General features: G+C 40.1%; 1 protein-coding gene across 1 annotated transcript in view; it reads right to left on the bottom strand.

The window, feature by feature from the left end:
• ppip5k2 (diphosphoinositol pentakisphosphate kinase 2) overlaps positions 1–12,684 on the bottom strand; it is a 78,723-nt gene that overhangs the window by 20,251 nt on the left and 45,788 nt on the right. The window contains 4 exon segments of the mRNA XM_046290585.1: positions 3,814–3,933; positions 6,379–6,454; positions 11,455–11,628; positions 11,776–11,817. Coding sequence (XP_046146541.1) covers positions 3,814–3,933; positions 6,379–6,454; positions 11,455–11,628; positions 11,776–11,817 — 412 coding nt within the window.

Raw genomic sequence — 12,684 nt, 5'->3', positions numbered from 1 at the left:
TACTTTGCACTTTCTTCCATTGCAAAACTACCATTCCAGTGTTTTATTTGCTATATTGTATTTACTTTGCCACCATGGCCTTTTTTGCCTTTACCTCCCTTCTCACCTCATTTGCTCACATTGTATATAGACTTGTTTATACTGTATTATTGACTGTATGTTTGTTTTACTCCATGTGTAACTCTGTGTCGTTGTATCTGTCGAACTGCTTTGCTTTATCTTGGCCAGGTCGCAATTGTAAATGAGAACTTGTTCTCAACTTGCCTACCTGGTTAAATAAAGGTGAAATAAATAAAAAAAATAAAAAAATTGTTGGGGTGGGATTGGCATGGTCGTTGGGGTGGGATTGGCGTGATTGTGGTGGGATTGGCGTGGTGGTTGGGGTGGGATTGGCGTGGTCGTTGGGGTGGGATTGGGGTGGGGTTGGGATTGGCGTGGTCGTTGGGGTGGGATTGGCGTGGTCGGGTTGGGGTGGGGTGGGATTGGCGTGGTCGTTGGGGTGGGATTGGCGTGATTGTTGGGGTGGGATTGGCGTGATTGTTGGGGTGGGATTGGCGTGATTGTTGGGGTGGGATTGGCGTGGTTGTTGGGGTGGGATTGGCGTGGTCGTTGGGGTGGGATTGGCGTGATTGTTGGGGTGGGATTGGCGTGGTTGTTGGGGTGGGATTGGCGTGGTTGTTGGGGTGGGGTGTCAGTGGGTGGCCTTTTACAATTTTATTGAATTATTACTTATTGTTAGGAAGAATTATGGTCTAAATCGGATATTAGGTACTACATTTATTGAAGATTATATGAATTTTATAAATAAAAATGGACAACTTGGGTACAATCAATTAGCTTAATTGCTCAGATATCAAATTACACTATACACACAAAAATGAGTGGATTCGGCTATTTCAGCTACACCCATTGCTGACAGGTGTATAAAATCGAGCACACAGCCATGCAATCTCCCCAGACAAACATTGGCAGTAGAATGGCTCAGTGATTATATATTTTTTTGTTTGTTGTAATTTTATCCCCTCTTTCTCCACAATTTTGTGATATCCAATTGGTAGTTACGATCTTGTCTCATTGCTGCAACTCCCCAACGGGCTCGGGAGAGGTCGAGTAATGCGTCCTTTGAAACATGACCCGCCAAGCCGAGCTGCTTCTTAACACCTGGTCGCTTAACCCGGAAGCCAGCCGCACCACTCCGTGGGAGGAAACACTGTTCAACTGAAGTCAGTCACTAGAGCGCGATGAGTCAAGGAAAGCCCCCGGGCCAAACCCTCCCCAAATCCATGAAATGGGTTTTTATGGCCGTGCAGCCGCACACAAGCTTAAGATCACCATGCGCAATGCCAAGCGTCGGCTGGAGTGGTGTAAAGCTCGCCCCCATTGGACTCTGGAGCAGTGGAAACGTGTTCTCTGGAGTGATGAATTACGCTTCACCATCTGGCAGTCTGACGGAGGAATCTGGGTTTGGCGGATGCCAGCAGAACACTACCTGCCCCACTGCATAGTGCCAACTGTAAAGTTGGGTGATGGAGGAATAATGGCCTGGGGCTGTTTTTCATGGTTCGGGCAAGGGAGGTCCTTTCTTGTTTCAGCATGACAATGCTCCCGTGCACAAAGTGAGGTCCATACAGAAATGGTTTGTCAAGATTAGTGTGGAAAAACTTGACTGGCCTGCACAGAGCACTGATCTCAACTCTATCGAACACCTTTGGGATGAATTGGAACGCCAACTGCGAGTCAGGCCTAATCGCCCAACATCAGTGCCCTACCTCACTAATGCTCGTGGCTGAATGGAAGCAAGACCCTGCAGCAATACTCCAACATCTAGGGGAAAGCCTTCCCAGAAGAGTAGAGGCTGTGACAGCAACAAAAGGAGGACCAACTCCATATGAATCCCCATGATTTTGGAATGAGATGTTCGACAAGCAGGTGTCCACATATTTTTGGTAACGTAGTGTATTTCAACAAAATAATGTTTCAGGAATACTAATCTTATCTGTTTTGAACTATACAAATGATTTCAGAACAATCTGAGATGGTGGGTGGTGAAATGCTATTTCTTGTGCTTTTTTGTGGTGGAATGACTCCGGCTTTAAATCACATGCCCATGTAAATGACAACAGTGAAACAGTCTGTGCAAAAGTGCTACAACATGTAGTACTTCGTAGCGTTCTAAAACTGGGTGAGCAATCAAATAAAAACAAAAATATCATCTACACCTTGCCGGGGCGGCAGGGAAGCCTAGTGGTTAGAGCGTTGGACTAGTAACCGGAAGGTTGCAAGTTCAAACCACCGAGCTGACAAGGTACAAATCTGTCGTTCTGCCCCTGAACAGGCAGTTAACCCACTGTTCCTAGGCCGTCATTGGAAAATAAGAATTTGTTCTTAACTGATCTTGCCTAGTTAAATAAAGGTAAAATAAAAAAATTAATTAAAATTCCACAGTCTGCCAGCATAATACAAAAATAATTTTCTAAAGTTTGTGGAATAGGGCTGTTTTAATAAAAGCTCTATCAAAAATGTCTGGAATGGTCCAAAAGGATTATCTAAAATGCATAAAAATATGGAAAAGCTACAAAGGCTAGTGTAAGAAAACTACAAAAAAACGTATTCAACGACCATTCATAACCAAATTACAATGAAGTATTTGTAGACAACTGTTTTGAAGAATGTAATATGGCTACAAAACCAGGGGTGTGGTCAATTCCATTTAAATTAATTCAGGAAGTAAACTGAAATTCCAATTCCAATTTATAATTTAAATGGAATGGACCCAAACACTGAATAACATGGTTGTTAAGTGGAGACGCCAAAATGTAGACATTAGTGGAGACACTTTACTAGTTTTGAAGGGAGCATTAAGTTTGCTAGCAAAGAGCTATGCGGTAGCTAACCAACAGTAAATACGCTAATTGTTTCGCCCCAAAGTTAGCCAGCAAGCTAAGTTAATTAGCCAGTTAGCTTAAGATGTTTACAGATAGTTAGCAACCGTTCGCACACTTTTACTTGCTATCTGTCGTGTCAAAAACATACCCCGAAAAAATGACAAGGTATCTCCTCCAGCTGTTATCTACTTTCCAAGCATATTACAACATATGCGCTTTACAGCTAGCTACAGTAACTACAGGAACAAAGTTTTAAATGTTACATTTTTATTTGTAATCCAAATTCCAGTAAATTTCCCCCCCAAATAAATCAACGGTTGATTTAAATTGATTGAAGGTAAACTGTGATTGAGGGCCAAGTCCTTACTTGAGATCCGCACACGCAACTCTATAATGATCAAAGCTAAATGTTTAGTTGTATCTTAGTTACGTGTGCAGATGTCCGGTTCGGATTCAAGCCATAAGAAGTTGTTTGCATGAGTATTTTTATTTATTTTTATGTAGTAATGAATGAAATAATGGAATATTTGACCCGCAATTAATTTGAATTGAAAGTAAGATACTTAAATAAGATATTGATTATCAAAAGAAGTTATGAGGGGGATCAGTACTGAGTGCAACATTGTGCACAACTCTGGAAAAATATTTTGTATGAATAAACCTTAAATTCACTACCAAAACAAATGGACTTCACCATATTAACTAAAAAGATGGATTATTACAATTTCTTCTCCCAATAACATGAATTATGTTTCTGTCCAAAAACACAATATGGTAAATTAGAGGGACCGACACAAACTGTCAGAATACATTCATATATTTCCTATTGAAATACACAGGAGGAAATTACAGGATTCCTTTAGAAAAATGAGCAAGGGGTCATTTTTTTATATTTTTAATTTAATTTAAGATGCGTGTTTGCACATACCATCTAAGAAGCCAGAAGAGGTCAGCTTTTTACGGTGCGCGCGAGCATAATCTTGTAGGTTAGGTGCACTGGAGGAGGCCCCGAGCACCATGGTGCTAAAGAGACCAGCGCAATGAGACCCTGGTGGGAGTTAAGAGAAGATACATACAACAACCATTTGGTCCACACCATTGGAATGCATGCAGCATGCATTTCTAGGAGATTCTTGCCACAAAAAAGACCCTGTGCAGCCTCATAAGAGCCTTCACATAATGACAGTAATGTCACTTGGCATGAGGATGGCCTTGTGGGAGGGGGAGGAGGGGTGGTGTAATTCCTAATTTTTGGGCCGACATTATAGACCTGGGTTAATTGTAAAAACCTTCCTAAGAGCAATGTTATATCTCCGAGCTGTTGACCAAAACCTTTGTTACTAAACTTGCACTTGAAAATGCTTGTAATTTAACGACTGCCTCAAACTACATGTAAAACATTGAAGTGCGTTGTTCGATTATTTATTGCCCTCCCCTACACAACAAATATTTCTGCTAAACATAGACAGAAACACATACTATCTTTGACCGCCAATATCAAATACAAGTTAACAATTGTTACAAACTAGCCAAGCAAGGATAAAAAACAACATTTAAACTACTTATCAGGCCGAAATATTTAGATCATATTGAGTTATAGTTTGCTAATTGCAGGCTAATGTAATTGTGCCTCAATACATTTAAATGATGCGTAAACATGCGCAAGGATGTGCCAAATCTGTGATTTAGTGCATTATCATAGGGTAAGCCATTAGAATAAAATGACTCAAATTATTGCAGCCATATGTGATAGATTCTCCATGAGCTGGTCCGGGGTCATTATTGCGCATTCATTCTAAAATGGGAGGGTAAGAATTTGAATGAAGAAAACTGATCAGAGATCAGCGCTTCCTTCTTTCAATCTTTTCGGTATTGACACATGCTCTCGACGACGCACTTAGCGAGTCTTATCTACCTGATGTTATGGGAAACGCATGTAAAGATGCACATAGCGAGTGTTATCTACCTGGTGTCATGGGAAACGCATGTAAAGATGCACATAGCGAGTGTTATCTACCTGGTGTCATGGGAAACGCATGTAAAGATGCACTTAGCGAGTGTTATCTACCTGGTGTCATGGGAAACGCATGTAAAGACGCACTTAGCGAGTGTTATACATGTGGTGTTATGGGAAACGCATGTAAAGATGCACATAGCGAGTGGTATCTACCTGGTGTCATGGGAAACGCATGTAAAGATGCACATAGCGAGTGCTATCCATGTGGTGTTATGGGAAACTAATTTAAAGATGCACATAGCAAGTGTTATCCATGTGGTGTTATGGGAAACTAATTTAAAGATGCACATAGCGAGTGTTATCTACCTGGTGTCATGGGAAACTAATTTAAAGATGCACATAGCGAGTGTTATACATGTGGTGTTGTGGGAAACTAATGTAAAGATGCACTTGGCGAGTGTTATTCACGTGGTGTTTTGGGTAACGCATGTAAAGATGCACTTGGCGAGTGTTATTCACGTGGTGTTTTGGGCAACGCATGTAAAGATGCACTTGGCGAGTGTTATTCACGTGGTGTTTTGGGTAACGCATGTTAAAGCGTCTTCGGTCGTTATGAACGATGCATAGTTAGAACATTGGTAAAAGCCTAATTTCCAACGCTATTGGGAAACCTGATCCAGGTCACTGCAAGTTGATAACTATGTCCTCTAACCACTAGGCTATTATACAGTTGCTACGTATCTTGATGACTGTCATCTTCATTGCACAGCTAATTATGAGCCAAGAACCTGGTACGATACACAGGCATAAACTACTAGCTACTAGATACCATCACAAATAATACAATAAAAATTAAGATAAATAATAACACAATTCAAACATGATTAGTTTGTAATATCAAAGCGTTACTTAGTGATACAAAAAGATAAAAAGTGAAAGAAAAAAGTGAAAGAAAAGAATGAAGGTGTAGGACAGCCATTTCTAAAATGGTAGCCAGCAACAAATCCCTAATATTTTGCTAAGAATTTGCAGTGGCTACAACATTTTAGGTCACTCAGGACATTACCAGCATGTATGAGAAATTGAGTCAGCACTGTATTAGTTGTGTGGCAAAAATCTTTGTCTAAAGTATGCTTAACAGCTTGTTGACAGTATTACAGATGTAGTAATTGATCGTTAATTGTGAAGAGAGCAGCCAGTGTATGACACTTCAGGTGCTTGAGGCTCCGTCAACACAAAGCAAAGATTTGAGATGCGTCAGAAAACATACAGTACAGAACTAAATCTGACATCCTTAAAAAAAAATCATTGCATTGCAAAAGTTACTTCCAATATTTGCCCTCACATTGAAGTTGTGCTGAAGTAATGCGAAGACACTAAAACATTTGAAAACTAGGGATATAATGAAACATCTAAATCACTTTCTTTAAAAGAAAAATATAATTTTCATATTTGTTTTTACATTTCTTAATAATATAAAGTGATAAATTGGAGCCAATTTGTTTCAAACGTCCTAAAAGCAGTGATTATGCTTACCTACTCCTGGGGTGAGTTTGTGTTCAGAGTATAGTCTACCAGGTCGCTGTGCATGGGCATTGTTCTCTGACAGAACCTAGAGGAGAAAATAAAAAACTATATTACCACATTTCACTGAAACTCGTCCACAACCTCACTGAAACGGATGCCTTTTTCTGGAAAGACATGTTAATAAGCAGCAGAGGGAAATGGTAGTGCAGACGCCAACAAAGACTAATCAGCAGAAGAAAAGAAAGATGAACATGCAACATCCCTATGGCCACACGAAGTCCATGCCACGTGAGAGGTTGGACATTACGGATGACACAGCGGGTGAGAAGAGATGCAGGAGTTGAGGGACGAGGATGGACGTGGCAACAGTTTGCAGAAAATCAGGTTTCAAACAATCAGGACTGCACAACTTTAACCAAGATACACATTACACCTGTGTTAAAGAAAAAAAAAAAGTCAAAGTGAAGACAAAACATGAAGAAAGAAGTTGAGTTTGGTGTTCTCATTTTCCAATCCAAGATGTTAATATCTCAGTTTCGTGCACGGACAACAACAAAAGAGACAAACTTGAAATGAGCGGATCCTCTGCCCTTTTTTAAGGGGGGGTGAAGGGAGGTAGAGGTGGAGTGGGGCGGACCTCACAGCAGGATCCTGGTCTGTGTCAGTGGATTGAAAGGTCATGAGAGCACGAAGACAATGAGCACACTGTGAGCCCATTCTCACACCTCACCTGGAGGACCAGGAAGGGTAACCCCTGTCTAGTAGGGCAGAAGACCCATCTTAGTGACTAGAACCAACCAGGCACCATACAGAAAACCCACATTACAGGAAGTGGTGGATTTATTTTGTATTTATTTAACCCTTATTTTACCAGGTGAGATGACGGAGAACACATTCTCATTTACAGCAATCACCTGGGGAATAGTTACAGGAGAGGTTTGAACAAGCCAATTGGAAGCTTCTTCTAGCACTGGCCTAGCCTGCTGTGAGTTTTGCTGAGAGATAAGAGTTTCTCGGAAAATCTCTCAAATGCAAGTAGTCTGAGGCAAATATACATAAAATTGTCCATCATTGTATGTTCGCCTACAATGATGCCTTTTCTAATCATGTACAGTAGGGTATAGCCTATACGCTACAGTTGTAGTAAATGACATCAGTGTGATGTAAATGTAGGTGGGTAGGTACTGTACAGACGGTGCGATGAAGACATTTAAGTGCCACCACACATACAGCCATAATATAAGCACCTTTAACTCAGTCACGTGTCCTCTGACAGCAAATACATTATACTATAATACATAGTATTATAATATTCTATAATACATACTATTATATTATACAGTGTTCAGACCCCCATGACTTTTCACACATTTTGTTACGTTACAGCTTAATTCTGAATTTGATTAAAATCGTTTTTTTTTCTTCTCTCATCAATCTACACACAACACACCATAATGACAAAAAAAAAGATGAAATAACAGTTACATAAGTATTCAGACCCTTTACTCAGTACTTTGTTGAAACACCTTTGGCAACGATTACAGCCTCGAGTCTTCTTGGGTATGACGCTACAAGCTTGGCACACCTGTATTTGGAGAGTTTCTCCCATTCTTCTCTGCAGATTCTCTCAAGCTCTGTCAGGTTGGATGGGGAGCATCGCTGCACGGCTATTTTCAGTTCTCTCCAGAGATGTTCCATCGGGTTCAAGTCCGGGCTTTGGCTGGGCCACTCAAAGACATTCGGACACTTGTCCCAAACCCACTCCTGCGTTGTCTTGGCTGTGCACTTAGGGTCATTGTCCTGTTGGAAGATGAACCTTCACCCCAGTTTTTAATCAAGGATCTCTCTGAACTTTGCGCCATTCATCTTTCCCTCAATCCTGACTAGTCTCCCAGTCCCTGCCATTGAAAAACAGGACAGCATGATGCTGCCACCACCATGCTTCACCGTAGGGATGGTGCCATGTTTCCGCCAGACATGACGCTTGGCATTCAGGCCAAAGAGTTCCATCTTGTTTTCATCAGACGAGAGAATCTTGTTTCTCATGGTCTAAGAGTCCTTAAAGTGCCCTTTGGCAAATTCCAAGTGGGCTGTCATATGTTTTTTACTTGGTGGTGGCTTCCGTCTGGCCACTCTACCATAAAAGGCCTGATTGGTGGAGTGCTGCAGAGATGGTTGTCCTTCTAGAAGGTTCTCCCATCTACACAGATATACTCTGGAGCTCTGTCAGAGTGACCATAGGGTTTTTGGTCACATCCCTGACCAAGGCCCTTCTCCCCAGATTGCACAGTTTGGCCAGACAGCCAGCTCTAGGGAGAGTCTTGAACTTCTTCCAATTAAGGATAACGGAGCCACTGGGGACCATCTAAGCTGCAGAAAGGTTTTGGTACCCTACCCCAGATCTGTGCCTCGAGAATAATATCTCTGAGCTCTACGGACAATTTCTTCAACCTCATTGCTTGGTTTTTGCTCTGACATGCACTGTCAAATGTGGGACCTTATACAGAAAGATGTGCTTCCAAATCGGGTGCGTTTTCCTTTCCAAATCATGTCCAATCAATTGAACTTACCACAGTTGGACTCCAATCAAGTTGTAGAAACATCAAGGATGATCAATGGAAACAGGATGCACTGGAGCTCAATTTCAAATCTCATAACAAACGGTGTGAATACTTCAGTAAATAAGTTTTTTTATATTTTTATAAATTTGCTAAATTTTTAAAATGTTTTTGCTTTATCATTATGGGGTAGGGTGTGTAGATGGACAATTTTTATTTATTTAAAAAAAAATATATTTTAGAATGAGGCTGTAAACATAACAATGTGGAGAAAGGGAAGGGGTCTGAATACTTTCAGAATGCACTGTTTAATATACTATAATACATACTATTATAATATATGATATAATACATACACATATATATATATATTTTATAATACATACTATTATTGATCACTGCTATAATTGAAATATATTGCCTTTCAATATATGATTTAGTGTCAACCTTAGACCTGCTTTAAATATTCACACTGCATTTCCCCTTTATAGGATGACTTCAATATCGTTCATATCATCTGGTCAAAAGTATAAAATACAGCCAATTTCACATTCAAATCTGGTTGTGTGTCCATTTGGCAAATGGGGCGAGAAATGTAGTTGAAATAGCCTGCTTTACATTTGATTGGAGCAAAGCAGTGACCCATTAGAAAAGAGTGTGTTAAATTCCATCGCAGCCGAGTTGGGCCAAATTTCTTGGAGGCATAAGCGGCAGGCAAGCTTAGGACGGACATCCCACCCCAAACAGATCTCCAAAATCTGCATGTTAGTTAGTCACACTAGCCACTCTGATAGTGGCCCAGATTATTGTTCAAATTCTCACTCAACAGCAAATCCGAGCGAGTCGCGAAGGACAGCTAATGTCTGTTTCAGCAGATTAATATAAAGAGTGGTCTTTACCTAGTCTCTTAGATGGATGAAAAGAACGACACCAAACTGTGCAGACAGACTGGTTCGATTATGGCTTTTCATGTTGGCAAAACGTGAAAATGCATGACAAAAGCAAGACATACATTCTGTTGTTCAAGTTATGAATATAGTGGAATATAGAGTATTGATACCAATATATTGGAATATAGAGTACCAGTCAAAGGTTTGGACAAATCTACTCATCCCAGGCTTCTACTTTATTTTTTTACTATTTTATATATTGTAGAATAACAGTGAAGACATCAGAACTATGAAATAACACACATGGAATCATGTAGCAACCAAAAATGTGTTATATTTGAGATTCTTCAAAGTAGCCACCCATTGTCTTGACTGCTTTGCACACTCTTGGCATTCTCTTAAACGGCTTCATGAGGTAGTCACCTGGAATGCATTTCAATTAGCAGATGTGCCTTGTTAAAAGTTCATTTGTTGTGACAAGGTAGCGGGGTATATAGAAGATAGCCCTATGTGGTAAAAGACCAAGTCCATATTATGGCAAGAACAGCTCAAATAAGCAAAGAGAAACAGTCCATCATTACTTTAAGACATGAAGGTCAGTCAATGTGGAAAATGTCAAGAACTTTGAAAGTATCTTCAAGTACAGTCGTAAAAACCATCAAGCGCTTTGATGAAACTGGCACTGATTAGGATCTCCACAGGAAAGGAAGACCCAGAGTTACCTCTGCTGCAGAGGAAACTCTGGGTTACCAGCCTCAGAAATTGCAGCCCAAATAAATGCTTCAGAGTTCAAGTTATAGACATCTCAACATCAAGTATAAAATATATTTTGATTTGTTGAACACTTTTTGGTTACTACATGATTCCATGTGTTATTTCATAGTTTTGATGTATTCACTATTATTCTACAATGTAGAAAATAGTTTAAAAAATAAAAACCCTTGAATGAGTAGGTGTGTCCAGACTTTTGACTGGTACTGTATTTCACACAGCCATAATTGAAAGAGTCCATGAGCAGGTATTTGATAAAAAATTTTAAAAATATATATATATTTACCGGGGGAACAACAAAACAGGGAGAAACCTCAACAAAGATGAAACCAGGGAGAGAGCCACAGACAGTGTCTCATTAGCTGGTTGGTGCTAAGCACTTTAGGTGTACCTCTAGAAGACATTGCGGCCACATTGTGAGGGAAGTGGGAATTCCACCAAGGCAGCAGAGCAACAACGTTAGTTGAAAAATATATATATATATATATTTTTTAAATACAGTGCAAAATGAGTATCCCATAGCCAGCAATCTTTGAATTGCAAATGCTATTACAATTTAAGATACTAAAATGTAACCTTGTTTCAAGAGTTATCATCTTCACTGTATGGACTCAATGAACCGAATGACCCCCCCAAAAAATGAAAGACAAAAAGGAATCATTCTTCACAGTACCATTTAGGTTGTTTTTTTAAAATTATGACAATGGCACACATTTTTTAAAATTGCGAATAGGGGTAAAAATGGCATCTTTAAATCAATCTGCTGATTAGGTGTCCTTGCTGACCGCAGCAGTGTTTTTAAGTACACATGAACAAGAGTAGGTGTCATCTGTTTGTGTGGATAATAAATTAAAATGGGTAAAAACCTGTTGCCATGAGCCAAAAATACTGGATGTGAAAGCCAGTGATTTGGGGGAGACAGGGGAGGAAGTGATTTGGTCCCCTGATCTGCGTCTTCGACGCCCAGTACCAACACCACAGGTGTAATGAAGCCAGGTACCAATAGAGTCAGGGCTAGACACACTCAGGGGGCTCTCTTCCTGGAAGTGAGAGAGGGGGCAAAAACAGCACAGTCATGCAACATTACAAAAAAAAAAGAACAGTCTCCAGCTAATGTATGTGTGTCCCATCAACATTCACAAGTAGGAACTTTTTTTGTTTAGGTTTGGTATAATGTATCGTCATACTTTGCCAGCTGCGGTCTTGATAAAGTCTGGCTGCAATGGGGACTAAAAGGAAAGTAAAAAAAAAATACAAAAAAAAAGAGAAACATCAATGTACTAGCAATTGTTAGACTGTCCATTTACGGGTCACATTGACATGCAGGTCAATTCTGTGATCCTGGCGCAAGTTCGTTAATCAAATAATTAACAATCAATACATACATTTTAAAGTAAATGTAGCCCTGGGCAACTTTAGCTGATGTGTGTAGACTATTCTCTCAGCATTAGTGTCAGCATAAAGCTGGTGTAATGTATTAAGTCAAGTAAAATCTGCCAACACCATGTGATAATGTGAAAGACCAGTGACTGTAATACAGTGGGCGAGGAGGGACAATCTACACTACAATACAGTGGGCGAGGAGGGACAATCTACACTACAATACAGTGGGCGAGGAGGGACAATCTACACTATAATACAGTGGGTGAGGAGGGACAATCTACACTATAATACAGTGGGTGAGGACAATCTACACTATAATACTGTGGGTGAGGAGGGACAATCTTCACTATAATACTGTGGGTAAGGCACAATATTCACTATTAGTCAAAAGATGTACAGAGCTAGTTGCTTTTGTAATATATACCCTTAAAAGCCAGCAGTATTAAATTGACATTTTAGTCATTTAGCTGACACTCTTATCCAGAACAATTAGGGTTAAGTGCCGTGCTCAAGGGCACATTGAGAGATATTTCACCTAGTCGGCTCAGGGATTCAAACCAGCGACCTTTCGGTTACTGGCCCAACACTCTAAACCACTAGGCTACCTGCCGCCAGGTATGACAATGTAATCAACAATTAAAGTTAAAAATATACTCTTGTTGAGTTGATTTGAACACTTACGAGTATATAGTGAATGAAACACAATAACAAGT

Source organism: Oncorhynchus gorbuscha, linkage group LG11 (genome assembly GCF_021184085.1).
Source record: "Oncorhynchus gorbuscha isolate QuinsamMale2020 ecotype Even-year linkage group LG11, OgorEven_v1.0, whole genome shotgun sequence".
NCBI classification, from domain to species: domain Eukaryota; kingdom Metazoa; phylum Chordata; class Actinopteri; order Salmoniformes; family Salmonidae; genus Oncorhynchus; species Oncorhynchus gorbuscha.
This window is presented reverse-complemented; position numbering and strand designations above follow the sequence as displayed.